The sequence below is a fragment of the Cornus florida genome, unplaced genomic scaffold (genome assembly GCF_030987335.1).
Source record: "Cornus florida cultivar Cherokee Brave unplaced genomic scaffold, ASM3098733v1 CherokeeBrave_3.0.0_Hap2_Chr06, whole genome shotgun sequence".
Classification (NCBI taxonomy): Eukaryota; Viridiplantae; Streptophyta; class Magnoliopsida; order Cornales; family Cornaceae; genus Cornus; species Cornus florida.
The window spans coordinates 44,205,448-44,225,230 of NW_026775576.1; the positions used below are offsets into that span (position 1 = coordinate 44,205,448).

Here is a 19,783-nt window from a genome sequence, read left to right on the forward strand (position 1 = left end):
TTACAAAAGTTCCTAACACTTTTATTCTAGCGGCAAGTACGAAAAACAATGGGCTTGGCAATCAGAAATGTTTTGCATTTATGTTTCCATCTGAAATAGAAACACAATTTTATGTTTTTTTGTGTTTGTTGTGGAGTGTGTTAGTAGTGTGATAGAAAATTTATTTGGTAACGTAAAATTTGTTACAAAATTTTTAAAAACAAGAACCTGAAAACTTTTTTGGTAATAAAATGTCGAAAGTTTGAAAAATAAAACGACTGGTTTAAAAAAGAATCCCCATTCGTAACAAATAAAAAAAAAAATCGATTACAATAAAATTATATTTGGTAGCAATGAAATGGTGAAGTCTTTGAATTAAAATTAAAAGAAATTTAGTTCAAACTTGAACTACATTCCATCGTCAATTTGACGTTTAACATAATATCAAAGCCAATTAAAATTGTCGTACCAAATATTATCATCATTATTTATTATTGCCAAGAATTCCATATTATCAAATATATCTATTATTTATTTGGTTAGATGATAGAAAATTTGATTGAAGGGAGAAAGGGAGGGTGGAGGATACATTAAGATACATAATGTGTCTCCCATTATTTAAATGGAAGAAATGGTAACAAAAATGGAGGTGGTGATAAATTTTATTTATTTATTTTAACGCTGTAAAGACGGAAAAGATATAAGTAATAGTTTTTTTAACTAGTATACCTTCATTGTATGGACTTGTAAAAAAAAATATATTCATTCTAAATTTTAACAAATAATTTTGTAAATTGAAAGTTAAAATCAGTAAATTCGTGGGTAATTATTCTTTCTTTTCTCCCTCCCCGAATTTGAATGGATAAAAAACTCACCGCATAAAAATTTTTAGTCCTTGTATATCAACTTGATAAAAATATATAGTTAGTTTACTTCACTTTTTTAAAAATTCGTGATTAAAGAATTCAAAAAAATTATTTTCAAAGAAGCAAGTACAAAACGACATTTGTCAGAAAAAATTTTACTTTTTAAATTTAATTTAAAATAAAAAATATTTTTTGAAAACTATTAACCAAATAATTTTATTTACGAAAAAAAAAAATCAAATAGAAAAAACACAGAATACACGGTCTCGTTTTTTTTTTTTTTCAAGGCTACTATCTCATTTCATTTGTTGCAGGGAGAATCTTTTGCACCGATGCAAACGGACAGATGAATGCGAGTCCATGTAGTGCGGCTTCTGTTGTGCTGACGTGGCTCAATCACATGCCAAAACGCACGAGTCATCGTGCACATTGTATAATTTTCTGTAAATTTTCTCTCTCTATCGTATCTGAATACCCACGAAATCATCTCTCCCTCTCCCTCTCCCTCTCACACACACACACACACACACACACACAACATAGTACATGAATCTCTAATCTCTCTCTAGTCTCTATCTTTCCCTTTTTCTTTCTCTTTTTCTCTCACACACAAATAGTATATACACCCGCATACATACAGACGCGTTGCTGGAGCATGCTCGCATGACATGACCTATTGAAGGGGCGACCATGCCAACATCAGCGTCGACGCACCGGCCGGAGGACCTGATTGCGCGGCTGAGCTCCGCCGCCACCGACGGCGAGTCCAAGCTTAAGGCCCTGAGGGAGCTCAAGAACCAGATCATCGGCAACCGCACCAGGAAGCTCTCTTACATCAAGCTCGGCGCCGTCCCCTCCGTTGTCTCTATTCTCTCCTCCTCCGCCGACTGCCACGGCGGCGACTCTATTTCACTCCTCCTCCAGTCCGTCGCCGCCCTTGGAAGCTTCGCTTGCGGCGTCGATGCCGGAGTCAAGGCGGTTCTTGACGCTGGAGCTTTCCCTCACCTCTTTGGTCTCATCTCCCATCCCAACGACAAGGTAATTTCGATCAATTTGATACGTTTGGGCCTGTTTGGTTGCTGAGAAAAAAATTGAGAAAGGAAAATTTCATAAAGCTGAGTCAACCCAGGCAAATAATTGTTCTAGGTCATAGTAGAGCACATTCATTTTTTATTAGGTTTCAATTAGATCATGAAAGCATGATGTACTCTTTTTGTTCCTCATGCATTCAATTTTCTCAGTTGCCAAACATTACTGTGGGAAACGGAGTAAAAATTTACACTCGTAGATATGCACCTGTTTATCTCTTTGGGTTGAATGTTTACGTTTATAGAATTTGTTTTATTTGGTTGATTGTGAAGCTAAGCTGCAATGCCTTTTAGGAAAATGGATTCACTATCATTTTGATTTGGAGCTTATAAAAGGGCCAACAACATTCACTGTTACAGTAAATTGGATGTGTTCATTTTTGAAGTTTGTGACAGCATGAGAGAATGAACTTTTACTCAATTTATGTAGATATTATGAGCAAGTCTAAAACTGTAGGCTACTGAAAGAAATAACAAAAATTCGGGACACGGCATCGAATATCGAAGGTCATTAGTACATGGAAAATGGAGAATATGTTCAGTTGCTTTGTCATGATTTGGAGGTTTCTGTAGTATCTTGAGATAATTTTTGTTAGGCTGAGTTATGGTGTTTTTGGTTTATACTTTATACAGTTCCTCATTCCATATTGTATCAGGAGGTTGAGATTGTAAAAGAATGTGGATCATAAAGCTATGGTTGGTTGGTTTAAGTCGAAGCATGTTTCCTTATTTATTTATTTATTTATTTGGTCCTGCGAACAATAGTGGCAGTGCTTCCTTTAATCATAAACCATTTAACCCCGACAAAAGCTTGAATCAAGTCCTAGTATAATTACCTGAAAATTTTATCAGTTAAGCTATTTGGCCTTTTTAAAATGTGCTTTTAGTTGACATATTGAATTTTCCTAGAAATCTTAGAAACGGCATGCTGAGAGAGGTCAATGTTAAGAGAGGTTAGGTCAAAGCGGAAACAAGTGCATCAATGAGAACATTGGAGTAGCTTCAATATGTGATGTGATAAGCAAGAAACATAGAGATAGGTTGATCATGTTCCAGCGTTTCTTCCTTGTTGATACCCTAACTACTCCGAAAAAAAAGAAAAAAAAAAATATACAAGGAATTTTCCTAATTTCACCAAAACATAATTGCTATACATGGAGAAGAAATAAGACAAACATCTTTCTATATGAACAACTAGGACCGAAATCTGAGATTTATGGGTTGGTATTGCAATATTTTTCATTGAGGGTGGGTCCAAGATGCAACTAGGTCACAACATATAGGATGGGAATCTGGTGATATGAAAAAATATGCTACAACATGGTTTCTTTTTTAAATCTATTTAAAATTAAAAGAATAGTTTTAACAAAAAAAAAAAAAAAAAAAAAAAAAGGGGGGGGGGAAAAATTTCTGCTACAAGAATAACAAAAGGCCACTTGGGTCATTCAATACCGCCCTAGTCTGGTATAATATTACAAAATACTGCAAGCCAAATATTTAATACATTTATTAGGAGACATACACTAAATGGAATCAAATCATATTATCCTCTTCAGAACCAGCATTCCAATCAATGTCATACCACTTCCATCTTCACTTTAGATATCATCATTTCGCTCATTATGTACCATTATGTCCTATTGTTGTGTTCGTAAGGTGGCGTATGTGGAAATTATGTATTATTTGGATTTTTTTGGAAGTTAATTATAGGGATTTAAAAGTAAAAGTTTATTAGTAATAATTTTTTTTTAACTGCCCTATAATATTATGTAGTTGAGTTTGTGACAATCGTAGGATTTGCTTGCACTTTAGTAATATTTCCAGATATCTCACATTTGTTAATGTTTCAACATATTGTAAAGTTGTGACTTCTGAGCATTCATTAAATCTATATAATCTATATTATATTTAATTAAAGAATAACTCAACTTAATAAAGCTTCATTTGAACTACTTGTTAAAAAAAAAAAAAAAAAAAAAAATAGCTTCGTTCGAACTATTTGGAGTTGGCTACATTAATCCTCTTCGTTATTTGGCTTTATATAGGGCCATAACTTTAGGTAAGTCATATACATTCATTTTTTTCTTTACTGTCTCAATACGTATTAAGTTGGTCTTTCCCATTCCTTAACTTTACCCTCGATGTGTATCTTGTCACTCTTCCTCACTGGTTCAGCTATTAGTTTTCTTCTACACATGGCCACACCATCTTTGTTAAATTTCTCTCATTTTATCTCCTAAGGTGTAAATTTAACTTTTTCATTATTGTAATAATATCAAAATTTATCCTTTCTTGCTTTATTGCACATTCTTGTGAACATTATCATTTCAAAGATGCTTTTTTCTTTTTCTTTTTAACAATGTGTGTATATATATATATATATATATATATATATATATGTATATAAACACATATATATTTTGATAAATAAGATTTTATTAGAAAGCGTCCAAAAGGGGAACGCATCCCATAGAAAGCTGCACAATGACCAAATAGGGCCCTAAGAACCCAATGTACCCAAGATTTGTGTTTGGTGCTGCTTATGGAAGGAGCGGAACAGAAGATCTTTTGATGGGGAGGAATCTTCCTTGGGGGCTTTGAAGTTCCGTATTATTAGATCTCTTTTTATTTCGGTTTTGGGGAGAAAATTTATATCTACTGAGGAGTTTATTGATTTTTTGGGTTTGGTGGTTCCTTAGGATCTTGTCTCTGGCTTCGGCCTTTGTATAGCTTTCGGGATGCGTTCCTCTTTTGAATGCTTTCTAATACAATCTTACTTATCGAAAAAAAAAAAAAAAAAAAAGGAAGCCAATGTACCCAACAAAAAAAATCAACTCTCCGCTAAAGATTTACAATTTCTCCCAAGCACCCAACAAAAAAGAGAGCTAATAATAGAGTATTTCAGTGCCCCAATAAGAGTTTCCTCTCCATCGAAGGATCTTCTCTTCTGCTCCCTCCATAAGCACCACTAAACACATAAGGGCACCACCCTCCAAAAGTCACGGGCTTGGGAGCCCACTGTACAACCTCTCCAAACTTCTACCATGCCTCTTGAGGACCAAAGCATGACCCACTGAACCCCAAACAAGCCCAAAAGTAAACTCCAATGGTCACGGGCCACTAGATAATGCAATAACGGATGATTGACAAACTCGTCTCTCTTGCACATGCAATACATGATGACAATAACCTGACTCCTCTTCCTTGGGTTACCCAGCGTTAAAATCTTCCCCAAAACCGCTGTCCAAGCAAAGAAGACCACTTTAAGGGGGGCCTTTGTTCGCCAGACAGCCTTCCATGGGAAGAATATATATTTTTTGACTAGACAACTGCATGTCTTTGAAATCAGGCTGGTCTAATATTTTATTTTTATATAAAATTTGTCTTTTACTTTCAAAGGTATATTGATCATCCAGTTGTTTTAATTTTATGAGCAACATCATCTAAAATCTTTCCCACCCTTAGAGTAGTTGAGTCTAGAAAAAGACTTGTTTACTTTTTTCACTTTTTGTGTTTCTTAAACCTCGAATCTTCACTACATCTCCACTAATTATTCTAGATTGTTGATGTTGTATATATTTTTTCAGTATATGTCCTAGTTATACTAAACTCATTTAATTTTTAGATTCTCTCTTCGTATGGTTTAACACGTCCCTTTTTTGGTTTCATCAAAGAAAACGATAACAACAAAAAGCATACATCATGAAACCTCATCTTGAATGTATTTTGTTAGCTAATCCATTATCAAGGCAAAAAGATACGCATGTAATGATGATCCCTGATGTAAGCTAGACTATATATTAAAAATACTTGTTTCTCTTGCAATTTGATTTGATGGAAAGTGCCTTTTTTTTTTTTTTTTTTTTTTTCGCATGAATATATTGCAGTTTTTTTTTTATTAATCCACCATATTATATTTTTGGCTTTCCTATCATCATTATATGGTAGTAACTTCCATTGTTGACCTCATTGACATAAGTCCAAATTGATTTACTGACACTGGTTGTCTTAGTTGCTGCTCAATCAATCTTTTCCAAAATTTTATAGTTTGACTTGCTAATTTAGTGCTGCGACAATTTGTACAATTTCAAGCATCCCTTTTGTTCTCATAATAGGTATTAAATACTTTTTTGCTACTCATTGGGAATTTTTGTTTGTTATTTAATGTAATTAAATAATTTTGTTAAGCAAGATATGCAGCATTCCTAAACACTCTCAATATGAATGCCATATGGTCTTTAAATCCTTCTTGTTGTCATCTTTCTCAATGCATTATCTTACTTCACATACCTTGATCTTATGAAAAAAAATATGTTTTCTTTAATCTCCCTATTAAATACCTTATTATTGGAAACCTAAAATTCCTATACATTTTTCATTCAACTTCTTAAAATATCTTTTTCACCTGTTGCTAATTTATTCCATCTTTCACTAAGACCGTTAGATCCTCACTCTTAATCATTTAATATGGTTGAAATCTCTAGTTTTCATCTCCCTTAGCCTTTCAAGTTTGTATGCAATCATCTCCCCATCCGTTTATAGATTGTCCGTATGCTATATACTTATTGAGTCTTTCTACTTTCTTGCTTTTGCGTCTCCGTATTTTTCAAAAAAATTCATTCGTACCTTTTTATTTTTATTTTTTTATTGCTGTTTCGATATCCTGATTCCACATCCGAGTTTATTTAAGCAGTAACCCATTTCTTTTGATTCTCTAAGAACCCTTTTCGAAATTCTTTTAGTACATTCGGCCATCTAATTCACAGTAGTGAGAGTACATTAAATAATCTTCTAATTGTATGCCCTTTTAACATTTTTTAAAAAAATAATTCTTCGATCTCCATTTTATAAATTCACCATTTTATTCTTAGATTTCTAATCAACTCTCTATTTCTGGATTGCCTTTTACTATATACATCTAAAAGCATCAAGCTATGTTGTTATGTTATGCTCTCTCATAAAATGACCTAAACATTTTTACTTGTTCTTTTACTCTTCTAATTACGATAAAAATCAATTCGCCTCCTGTTTAATCTACTTCTGAAAATAGGTAATAGCCATCACCAAACCATCATGTGCGACTGTGAAGTCTAGGATAACGTCGAAGAGTCATTATCGCCGAAGGATCATTCGATATCTCCACATTTGTGTCTGCCGTACACTATTATCTCATATTCTTCATAATGTTTCTCTACATGACTCCTACAAATAAATTCTCTGTTTTAGGTACTTCTTGAATTACTTCATTGATACATTCCCGAGGATTGTACTTTAATGTATTTGTCTTGTTGCACGAAAGTAATTATGTTATATTCCCTCCCAATATTTAAAGTATCTCATCTTCTTTTCCAATGACAATTACAGCTTCTAAATTTGTTATAAGCTAGTATTTCCCCTCTTTTTCATTGTTTATCTTTTCCAGTGAAATAAAGTTTATTATTTGTATTATCAAATTTCCTTCCTCTCTGACCTACTTAGTTTTGTGTAAACATGCTACATAGTTCTTCTAATTATAATGTCTACAAACTCCATTTTTTTACCTACCAATATTCCTATATTCCAATTCAATAATCTAAGTCTAAAATCTTGTACTAATTTCTTTACTTGTGTTTGTCCAAAATAGCATGGCCATCCTTGCCACTTTTCACCTTATCCAAGTCCCAATGCTCAACCCCCTTGTTCTTCAATATAATTTTCCATAATGTCGTAACTATTTTTTTTTTTTTTACCTTTAATCTAATTGCATATATTTATACTTAATATGTCATACATTTGAGCAATTGATCTCAGAGAACTTCCATTTTGATTTTTTTTGGATCTGTAACAAAATTGGATCTTAATTCTTTATCCTTTTTAATCACTATTCATCTACATGTTGATTTTAAATATCATTTTGATGGCTTTCTCTATTCTCTAGGTTGTGGATGCTGGTGCTCGCTCCCTTAGAATGATTTATCAATCAAAACTGGCTCCAAAGTATGATTTTCTTCAGGAGAAAAACATGGAATTCTTTCTTTCACTTTTAAATAGCACGAACGAAAATGTTACTGGACTTGGTGCAAGTATCATAACACATTCTTGTGGGACAAGCATAGAGCAGCAGGCATTGAGTGATGCTGGAGTACTAAAGAAGCTAATTTGTCTTCTTGGAGGTTCCCTAAGCCAGAGAGACGCTAGTTTAGAGTCTTTAGCCACAATTCTCAAAGATAATCCTGAAATCGTTTCAAAGTTTGTGGGACCTGAAATTGGAAGAGGATTGAGTGCTGTAACTGAGTTGATAAAGGATAGGAATCCCCGGACAAGATTGCTTGCATGCATGTGCCTGATTATTATAAGGAATACCTCTCCTTGCTATCTGGAAGATGTGGGAATTGAAACCAAATTGATATTAATCTTACTTGAGCTTCTTGATAATCCTGGTCAAGTTGGAGATGAAGCTGCCTTTGCTTTATCTAGTTTGATTGTGGAAAAGGAGGATATGCAAAAGTTAGCATTTGAGGCAAATGTTGTCGATAAACTCTGCAACCATTTGCAGAAAGGTCCATTGCAGACCAAACGCCATCAAGGAATATTGCTAGCATTGGCTGATCTATGCTCCAAGTTAGAAAGCTGCAGGTCTAGGCTCCTATCATTGCAGGTCCGTTGTTTCATAAAATGGATTAACTTGCATGTGGATACAACTAGTTCTGCAGTAGTTTTCTTTTGAATAACTTACTAATTCTGCCATAGTTCTTTGATACTCCTTTTTGGCTTTTCACTGTTAAGTAGAGTTCTGCCAGTCAGCAGTACAAAAGGCCTAAATTTATGACTCAACTGTCAGACATCTCATCTGCAGAGCCACAAATTGGGTTGAGAGGATTATCTATAGGGCCGAGTTTCAGATTTAATAAAGCAATAGGTTTTTTTTCTAAGGAATAACTTGTTAGTGATAATGCATACCCCAATTCAACCTAGTTTTGGTTGGTTAGTAAGTGAAGACAAGCAATCCTGTTCTCTGAAATTTAACTATTTATAAACAATACAAAAAAAACTATATCCCGCCATTAATTAAATATGTAACTATTAAAGAAGGGCCTAATTGAGCTCCTTTATTAAATCATTTTTTCATTTCACTTTTTAAAAAGAAAAGGAAATTATTTATCTTTCCATATCATATTAAATCTACGAGTAATAAACCACTGAGAGCGAATCACATGCTTAATATATGGGAAAACCTTAAATGCTCCTTATTTACTTATTTCAAAGACCATTTGTTGATTGACATTTAATATTCATTCCTGCCCTTGTTTTCTTCTCAATCAAGGTCGATGCAGTTTTAATCACATGATATAGGATGAAACAAAGAAGTTTAGCTAATGAGTGAACTTTAAAACATCTTGTCTGAGTGCTTCCCATCATTTTTCTTGTAATTGGTTTCACAAATAGAAGAAATGATAATTTGATAATTGGGTCATTCAGTCTTTATACTAGATGTCCTGTCACCCGTGCAGTAACTAGAAGGTTTAGTTTGTTGCATAAATATTTGGAGACTACGCTTCAAATTGGTCACAGTAGAGAGACCGATTGGTTAAATCCAGTTAGACTGGCAACCTGAAATGGCTGGTCCAATGTGCATCATTTCTATTAAGGATTAAATACTGAATGTTAAGAAACTTAAAGGTAAGCATGAGTCTCTTTTTTTCTTCCCCCGCCCCCCTCCCCTCCTTTTTTTAATAAAAAAATTAAGTTTTACATTTTGCCCTTTTTCTTCCTATATCTTTCATCTTCACCTCAGAATCCTGTTGCTCCCTTCCAATTGCCTTTTATAACAAAGGAACAAGTGACTTTTTCTCTTTACATGCATGTGAAGCTTTCACATGGAGACACTCAATTAAAGCAGTTTGTTTTGTACTTTTAACAGTTATAGGTTTTCTCTGGACCTTGATTACACAACATGGGTCTGGGTCATACCAATTTTCTGGTATGGTATTCTATCACAACTTATGACCTTGGTTGGTTCTCAGTACATTTGACAACTTCGGTAGTTATTGACATATAATGATACAAAATATGAAACTGAAGATACTGTATGTTTCACATTAAAATAATATTCACTGCAGATATAATGCGAGACGAGAAATTCTCATTGATATGTATCACATTCTAACTGTAATTTACATTATATAGTAGCCTACACATGTTTCATGAACAATACATATGGTTGCATAATACCTGAAGTATTAGTTTTCTATGACAAGTGAGGAATTAAATTTGTCTCCAGGAGTAATTGTCCCTGACACCTTAAGTTTGTGTCAACATACAACGCCTGTGTCCATGTCCACAGATCATGGTCTTTATCACACAAAAAATTATATAGATGAATGTAGACACCTATCAGACAAATAGTTATATTCAATGGCTGTGGTTGTAAATGATTGCTCTTCACCCGCAAGAAGAGTGGTTGTAAAGGTTTGCTCTTCACCCATAAGGAGAGTCCCATAGTGGATTCGAAAATCCTTGAGAGGGCATCTTGAGGTGTGGATGTAGGCGCGAGTGCCGAACCATATTATGACTTTGTATTAGCTTTTCATCTCCCTTATCTCTTTACTTTGTGCATATTTGATTGTGCATTATTGATTAATTTTTTTTTTTTTAAAAAAAAAACCTTAAATAGTTTATCATTTGCACAAACCTATTAATTTTTTTTTTGTAGTTCACAAACTTATTAATCAAATTAGAAACTATCTCAATTGCTTGTATTTGATTATATTGCAATCAATTTTATTTTATTTTTTATGATAAGTTTTTTTTTTTTTTTTTTTTTTTTTTTATAAAAAAGATCTCATTGTTTAGAATTAATTGAATCGAATTAATTCGCATTGTTTCCCCCCCTCTCTCTCGGGTAGCAAAAGCATTCATAATCAAATCTCATTTTGAATTTTGCGTACTGTATAGAATGCAAAGATCTTTGTATTGACAATTTAACAACATTAAGATTGGCTTGGAGAGTAACACGATAGCTATTCTTAACCGAGGATGCGTGTTTATACTTTGTAGTCTAAATGTGAACATAAAAGCTACTATGAGGATAAACTGCAAGCTCCAAATTGGTGGAGTTGAAGGGTTGACATGGATAGCAGCTTCTCATATAAATTAGTGACAAAAAATGTGGCTATGAAGAAACACTTTTCTCTTTAACATTGTTTCTCTTGGATTTTCTCTTTTGTGCTGCTCTCGACTTGCTGCAATTTTTTCTTGGCTACAAGTAAGGTTTTGTGGTGCCCTTGATGCAGTACTTAGTCCCCTCATACCCAGTTATGGTGTAATTTATCTCATTATCATTTCATTTAAGGATACAAGTTGTCAATTTTGGCCTGTGAATGGGAACTGACTAAAGCTAATAATAACTAGTAGGCTAGTGTAACGGGCCGGACGCTTGCCCTATGACGTAAAAGCTTAAGCTGTTGGGTAGACTTCATACCCACCCATATATGCCCCGACCTTCCCTTTTCGTATCCAGTGTGGGACAATAATCTTAGACATTCTCCCCCATCCAAATTCGCAATGCCCTCATTGCGGTCGGACCACCTTTCCTAACTGGCTGCTGACCTGGACACCTCCCAGGCTGGCGCTCGGTGCGACACCGGATCAAAATACTGGGTTTGGCTCTGATACCTCTTTAGCGGGTCGTCGCTTGCCTTCTGACCCAAAAGCTTAAGTTGTTGGGTAGTGCTGCATACCCACCCATATAAGCCCATGACCTCCCCCATCCGGATCCGATGTGGGGCAAGAACCTCTAACAGCTAGTAGAGGAGATAAGGCGGCATGTCTATTTGGACAACCTTGCTTTAGACACTGATCTGTCAAGCTTCTTTAGTAAATTAGCTTCCAGCTAATTTTTCATAACTCTTCCTGAGCTTGAGAAACCTTTGCCTCTTGCAAACAGAAAACTGGCTGCCTCTCAGAAAGGTCATCTGAAAGCCAGTGGTGGCGTTATCCCATAAATTTGGCGGATCTATTTTCGGTTGGGACTGGAAATTTGCAATTTGCCTCCTAGATGTTTGAGAGCGCATCAAGCAGGATCTGCCAGAAATGGTTTGTGAAACATATAAATGTCTGGTGGAGGGATTCTCATTATATTTCGAATCTATGCTCAAATATTCTCAGTGATATGAACTTACAGTAGTTGTATATTCAGTCTTGTAAACGCAACATAGTACTAGCCCTAGTTAGTAATTACTGATGAGGAATTTCGTTAAACCCGTTCTTTGTATTTTGAAATTTATTACATGCATGAATCTTTTACTTGCAACCTCTCTTTTGAATGTAGGTCCTGAACTTGGTAACTGATGCACTAGCTCATGATAGTGCTGATGTACGTGCTGCGGCTTGCATTTGTTTAAGAAGTGTTTCTCGGTCAGTTAAGGTTCGGATTATGGACATTAAAAATTGTCGATATTTGAATCTAATTTTAGCCTGTAATGATTTTTGCTGATGAGGTTTCATACAGAATCTGAGTGCAGGTCAGTTTATGAATGAAATTATTGTCGTTCCCTTGGTTCAGCTTTTATATGACACATCTACATATGTCCAGGTATGTTTCAATCTATTTGTTTATTTATTTATTTTAATTTTTCTGGTATGTTGCATTGAATTCTCTGGACTGGATGTGCATGTGTATGTAACTGATAGACTTGTTTGTACCGATGCATGGGGATAACGTACTGCTGCATTGTATAGTCTGTCCAGTACTTTCCAAATTCATCATTTTTTCTTTTGATAACAACTGTATAAAAAAAGCTCAAAATGGGAGCGTCTCCGTTAGTCGTTGATTAAAGTCCCATATCTAGTTCATAGGGTGGTGTAAACTGTCTAAATCCCCACCAACCTAATTCCTATGTTCTCTGTGTCAATTACCTTTTCCTAAGTGATTGAATATCATGGAGCAATTTGAATGATTTGCTGGAGTAGCTTTCAATCTCCATTCTTCAACCAATCCACATAATTTTCCCTGATCTTTTGAATATTTTAAGCAACTGGGTAAGCAGGCTGATTTTCTGTTGACTGCATAAATCTTTAGAGTTGGATTGAGCTTTCCTTGACCTGATTAAGAATTGAATGGATAAATTTAAGCACCCCTACCAGGGGCTCAACTGCTTAACAGCTCAAGTATATGAATGCTTGTTAAGAGAATCCTCATAGTTGTAACACGGTGCTTTCCACATTTTAGATTAGTGGTGTTATTTTCTTATTGAGTAATTGTATTTGCAAGATAGACCGAACAATTCCTTTTCATGTTGCTTTTCATCACATTCCATAGTCTGACTTCCCTGCTTAACGGTGCGTCTGCACAATCGCCTGATAGTCAACTGGAGCTCATCTTTCTGTCCTTTACTTGGGATGTTCAAGTCCTACCAATGTTGATGTGTGAAGATGTAATAATGATGTTCTTTCCAGTATCCAATTTCATTAAAAAAAAATGCGTATATAACTATTTATATTACCAAATTTTCATGGTTTCAGTGAATGTATGATTTTCCCAATCTCAGTTGGTTAGCACAAAAAGCACTAGAATGTGGTATATGCTCAGTTCCAGGCCATTGTAGAAAAACTGTTATCGAATTCAAAATTCTGTCTTCTTACATGGAATTTGGAGTCTGACTTAAATGATTAAAGGTTCAGACAATTATTTGGTAATGGCACCATGTCAGAGTATTCTTTTTTTTTTTCCTTGTTGGTACTCACACACCCCCCTCCAAGGAATTGTTTGCACCTAGCAAGAATTGATCTTGAGACCTGATACTTCATGAGGCACCAGGGCCCAAGTCTTTTCCAACTAGGCCAACCCTTTGGGGTTACCATGTCAGAGTATTCATTGTAGCATGGTTTTCCCTGATGAGGTCTTAAACACTTGCCTGATCAGTTGACTATTATTAGTGTCTCATTATCCTGAATATCAGGATGGTGAAAAGACCAATGATGTTTGCACATTTTGAGATGGATGCTAGGAGTTGAAGGGTAAGAATGATAATTTAAAGAGATTGTTAGGAGGACAATCCCATGTTTTGGCAGGATTTCAACATTTATGCAGTCATTTCCTGTCCTGAATATGTTCGTCTGGATGGTGCCGTAAAACATATATGTGTTTGATACTTTGATGTGATCTCTGTAATTGTTGATGTTTGATGTTGTATTTTTATGAAGCACATGACTGAGGTCACTTTTGTGTGATGGTTGTAATACGTGAGAAACACGAGCGGTCTGTAAAAGATGCTCATCTGATTGAGCCCCTCGAGACAATAGTCCACCTCATTAGTGCGTCGGATAGTTGGACTAATTAACAGTCTATAAAACATGCCTGTTTCTTGTTCTCATTTTCCACAATATTTTTGAAGAATGCTTAGTGCTTGCTTATTTATTGCAATTGCATATAATTGATAAATATAAAGATATATGTATATTTTCCTTTGCGACTACGGCCTTCACTATAATAAACTGCATACTTGAAGAGATTTTGCTTGTAATATATGTAAATGATGTTTCTTATTGATGCTTCTGTTGTTAGGAGTTAAGATTATTTAAAAGATCTTCCTCCAATCCTCTGTTTTTCAGGTTGCTGCTCTTGGTGCTGTTAGCAACATAGTGGTTGATTTTACAACCCAGAAGTCCACATTCATACAATGTGGAGGTGTAAAGCAGCTTGTTCAGCTATCAAAATCAATGGATCCTATGATTAGGGTAAATGCTGTATGGGCTTTGAGGAACTTGACGTTCCTTAAGGATAATAGGTGTAAAGAAGAAATTTTTTTGGAGCTCACAGTATCTACATTAGCCAGCCTCATCTGTGGTAATCATCATGTTCATTGTTTTCGATGATTGATAATGATTACTGGTATTGCTGTAATATACTTTTCTAACACTAACAACTTCCTGATTGTATTTATACTGCAGACCCTGAGCCTTCTGTCCAAGAGCAAGCTTTGGCTCTTGTGCGGAATCTTGTTGATGGATTAATAGACTCTGTTGAGTATGTCTTTGCTGAGGATGGTCTTATATTACGCGCTGTAGGAAGGCAATTGCACACTGCTTCTAAAGCTGATGTTTTGATTCAGGTTAGAAGTCTTTCTTTTGCCGGAAGTCCTTGAAATTAACATTTGACAACCTCTTTATCATTGAAGGTGGAATGCCATAATAATTTGTTTGTGGTTATGACATCTTGGTAGTTTGCTGTTAAATTCTTTTGAAGCCTTGCAAATGTGGGCCAACTCACTTATCTGAAAGAAAGAAAAAAAATCTGGATCAAAATTGATATTTTTTATAATAGGCGAGTTTTTACCATGAGATGACTAATCATCTTCCCAATCTGGTACCTTGTGTTCATTATGAAGCATGTGACATATGCAGCCCTCTTCAAGCTTGATTTTGGATCCATTCCTACCATGCTCAATTTGCTGCGTCTCTTTCTCCAAGTTCTTCAAGTGGACAAACTGCCTAACACCTTACATTCGCAAATGGCTAGTGGCTATGATCAAAATGCCTGACCTCTGATAATTAAATAACAACATATGTAGTTTTTGTGCATATTAAAATACAAAAACTTTGATTGCAAGACTCAGGAATTTTATTCCTTTTTCTCTTTCCTTTGTCTATTGACTTCCCAGTCTCCAAGAGCCCCTTTTTAACTAAGATCTATTTCCCTCCTCTGGTAAAGGGTTCTGGATTCAGTGTAGCTTGATGTCTGGGTTAAAGGAAAGTGTTCATGTAAACTAGTACAACAGTAGAGCAACTTTTACAAAAGAAATAGAGAACTTTTCAAGATTCATGTGGTTAAATACATTAGGACAAAGGACAAAATTTTCGTATGGCCTTGTACCTTCAACAAGTTGATAGCATTAGTAGTGTTCAGGTGATTCTTCAGCTTTGATGTGCTAAACAAAATTGCAGTTATGCCACTTGTTGTTGATCACATTTCTGTCTGATTTTGCATCTTCAGCATTTTGTCATGTTTCTAATGTCCTCTTACTTCCATAGGGTCAATTTCATAATTGTTGTCATATAAGTCATCATGCATTATTATTTCATAAAATTTAAGGTCACATCTTCTGTTATATGAATATATAGTAATGAATTTAAGACCACACATTCTGGTATATTAATTCTGTTGATTTAGTCATCTTCATATAGGTTTTCAAGATCTTGTTGATTCTTGATTCCGGACTCTTTGGCATTCTTAGCTACTTGGTTTCTAGATCTTATTCTTGTATCATTCGTTTTTATTGTAGAAAAAAACTGTTATCCTTAATATTCGCTTCAAGCAGAACAATTCTGAAACAAATGTGTTAAAGATTAGAGTTGGTAATATTTTGGATGAATAATTTGGACCTCCTTCCTTTTGGACATAGGACTTCATCTACTGTTGGTACTTTTTGGAGCTAGATTTTCCAAATCTGAAATGGTTGATAGAATTTGGATAATTTCATGGCTGCAATAATTGAGACTATATATAACCTGATATACATGGTTTGGGGGATCACATTCTTTAGGATACATCTAATTAATGCAGGGAGATCGAGATACTGATCATTTATCAATAATAAAAAATAAAAAATAAAAAGATCAAAATACTGATCATTTTTTATTTATTTATTATTATTAATAAATTTTTTACTTTAAATTATTTCATCCAGTAACTGAAGTTCAATATGTGTAATACTAGGATAAGAGAAGAAACATTTATTTTTTGGTGCTCATTTTCAGTTAATCATCCACATATTCCTAAATTGGGAGTCACAGAACTATTTGATTTTAAATTGTAAATCTTAAAATATCTTTCTAATTAGTATGACTATTGAATGTTAAATTTGACACAATCACAAGTCTTACAAAATTTGTACTATTCGTTATGGTTACAGTGCCCGGGGCCCTTCTTTGAAATCTTTTCCTACTAAAGAGCTAAGTGCTTATCACCCAATGGCTTTACCACCTTATGAGAACTTTCTTTATTTCAATTATACTTTTAACTTGTTTTAATTTAAAGTGTAAGATGATAAAAATTTGCAGTCTTAGACTTGGGTAGCAATCATGTAGCATCTACAAATTTATGATAAGTAATGTTTTAGGTGTTACTAAAACAATAAATGAATATATAAAACATCTTTAATTCATTTGTAATTTTATCAGTTACTTGAGTTTCTTCTTGTTTATGTTAATTAGATTTTTCAAACAATGAACCATTTTGTTTTCTATGAAAACACATACACCCGTTTCCTAAATATTCACAAATTCAAGCAGTTCTGTCCTTAATGTTTTGTGTTGTGCACAATTACATTTGGTGTAAAGATCTTATTACGAACTATCACTTAGGTATCAACTTTGGTCACTAAAAAAGGTGGGAGTAATTTTTGAAATTTCAGTTGCTGGAATCTTTGGTATAAGTTGATGCATTTGCTCTGGAACTGTGGAACAGGGATTATATGCTTATTTTCTAGAATCTTGTAAGAAAAGCAGTTCTCTCGCAAGTCACAATTAAGCCATGAATTTATTGCGTCGCCTTAGAGGCTTGAACTAACTGAGTAGCTTGAATTATCAAGAAATTGATCATCTTGTTGATGAAACGCGGTCTATAAGAAATGAAAATGTCCTTTACAAAGTGGTATCATATTGTTATCATACTTACCTAATGAAAAAAAAAAAACACACATTTTTATCATGGCTTTCCAAATTTGGTTCTTGGTGGATATTTTGTTAAACGCTTTATTAATATATTTATTGTACTACAAACCTCTTAATGGCCCTATTAATTTGAATATTTTTTCATAATTTTAATTTGAATATTTGTCTGTGTGTTTGTGGCCTTCTCTTGAAAGCTCTGAACCTCATAAACTTTAGATGTGCAGTGCCCTTATAGATAATGATTTCTAGAGGCATTTATTCTTAACTCATCTTGTGGAGTACCCAGTGAATCTGTTTACATCTTCCAGAATCGTTGTCAGATTTTTTTTGAGACATTTGAAGTGCTACACTGTGGCAAAATGTTCAAAATTCCCTCCTTTAAATTCCGTTCCTAAGAATAAAACTTGTGCCAGTAAGCTGGAGATAAAGAACTCTTGCATAACCTGTGGGTACAAAGATCTGATATGGGTTCTGGGTGGAGTATGTGTCCAGTGATTAGATATATTCAGTTTCTAACTTTCTATAGGGTTTAAACAGCATGCTAGGAAGCAACCAGAAACTGGGTATTCTTGTTCAGACACATCACTCATCAACACACAAGTAATTGCATGTTTTACATGTGGCCAAACATGCTATATCTATAGTCTACATTATCTTCGATTTGCAATAAAGATGACATTTAGGGAAGAAAAAAAAAAGATGACATTTACGGAAGAAAAAAAAAACCTTTAATATATTAAATATAAGAAACCTTCTTGCAGTATTTGCGAGAAATTTAGAGCACATGCCAACCCATTTTATTATTAGGATTTGAGATATCCATATTATAATGATGAGAGAGGGGGATTGGTTAAATTAGTTATGTTTTTTTTTTTTTCCCTGGTTATATTAGTGATGTTTCTTATGATAGATATTGACAACTGCCTTTATATAGGGAATGTACGTGTTCAACAATTTGGCATCTGGGAATGAGTTTCACAAGGAAGCAGTTATGGATCAACTTTTTACACAAGCCGGCAACTGCACCCAATCAATTATGATCAAGTTTTTGCAGAGTAATGACAGCCAATTACGTACGGCTGCTGTCTGGACTTTGGTAAATCTCACCTTCCCAAGCACTCCTGGTGCCTTTGGTCGGATTTTGAAACTACGAAATGCGGGCATTGTTTCTCAGTTAAAGAATATGGTTAACGATCCCTGCCCGGATGTAAAGGTCAATAGCCTGTAATCAAAATTTAGATGGTTATTGTTGTTTATTTACTTTGTTAGCTAAAATTATATGATCAAATTCTTCTTGTGGTGCAGCTTCGTGTAAAAACAGCACTTGCGCAATCTACTCCTTCAGTTGATGGCTCGACATGAATATTTGCCATTTGGTTGAACTCAGAGCCAAAGCAAGAGATTTTGATGCAGGTTGGTGCTTTGGCCTCACCACAATTTGTAAAATATCATAATCACTTCCACCAACAGCCTACAACAACATGGTATGCATCAGTCAAGGTTTGTATTGACGTTTTTATGGTCATACCATTTGGGGCATTTGTTTTGTACCATTGTGCCAGTTGAAATGAGCTCTATTTATATTACTTTAGGGAAATAAGTAGTAATCTTATTATATCATATGAGTGGTGCAAGTTCAAGAAAACTTGTAATTACCTTTTGCGTGAATGTTTATAGAACGGTTTTTGAATCTTACATCTGCAACCATGTATTGTGAAGTAATTTTGTTTACCTTGTATGCCTAAGCGATTTATTAATTTCACGGGTTATTTTCCCATTTGCAGTTGCCCTAAATTTTTTTCCCCTAGAGTTGCTTCCAAAGATATAATGCATGTAACATTTACTGTGAATAAAAATTCGTCGTCTACTGTACCTTTTGCTTTTTGCAGGTGCAATGCATAGCTTTCAAGTTCTTTGTTTTTTTTTTTTTCTCCCCCTTTTTCCCCCTTCCATGCAAAGCATCGCAAGGAGCTTGTGTGTCTCGAGGCTTACACCAGATGGTAATTCCCATGGTGCAACTCACCATAGCATCCAATTTCTATGTATGATTTTGTTCTTTCTATCAAATGATATGTGTAGTAATATCAACCCTTTTCATTTACATTTTTGTAGCGCAATTGATTGTTTCATGTAACTTGTATATTCGCATGTCAAATAGACACAGATTTTTAAGTTTTATAACTCGATGCTATCAGTTGC

The 19,783-nt window shown here is 34.5% G+C and overlaps 1 protein-coding gene across 2 annotated transcripts; it reads left to right on the forward strand.

The window, feature by feature from the left end:
* The first annotated feature begins 1,297 nt into the window (after positions 1–1,297).
* LOC132311397 (uncharacterized) lies at positions 1,298–19,361 on the forward strand. 2 transcript variants are annotated; one of them, XM_059809296.1, is made up of 8 exons: positions 1,298–1,883; positions 7,851–8,570; positions 12,243–12,338; positions 12,423–12,506; positions 14,525–14,759; positions 14,864–15,024; positions 18,519–18,680; positions 18,890–19,361. In XM_059809296.1, the coding sequence occupies exons 1-8, from the start codon at positions 1,536–1,538 to the stop codon at positions 18,944–18,946; spliced, it is 1,863 nt and encodes a 620-aa protein (XP_059665279.1). In that variant the 5' UTR covers positions 1,298–1,535; the 3' UTR covers positions 18,947–19,361. The 2 variants fall into 2 exon arrangements, with proteins under 2 accessions (XP_059665279.1, XP_059665278.1); XM_059809295.1 differs by having other exon boundaries at positions 1,299–1,883; positions 18,519–18,797.
* Positions 19,362–19,783: the final 422 nt, after the last annotated feature.

What these genes read in the sequence shown, in the direction of transcription:
- LOC132311397 (XM_059809295.1), top strand. Translation starts at nt 1,536, where the DNA reads ATGCCAACATCAGCGTCGACGCACCGGCCGGAGGACCTGATTGCGCGG. An exon ending in TCTCCCATCCCAACGACAAG is followed by an intron (nt 1,884 to 7,850) that starts GTAATTTCGATC and finishes TCTATTCTCTAG; the next exon opens with GTTGTGGATGCTGGTGCTCG. An exon ending in CTAGGCTCCTATCATTGCAG is followed by an intron (nt 8,571 to 12,242) that starts GTCCGTTGTTTC and finishes TTTTGAATGTAG; the next exon opens with GTCCTGAACTTGGTAACTGA.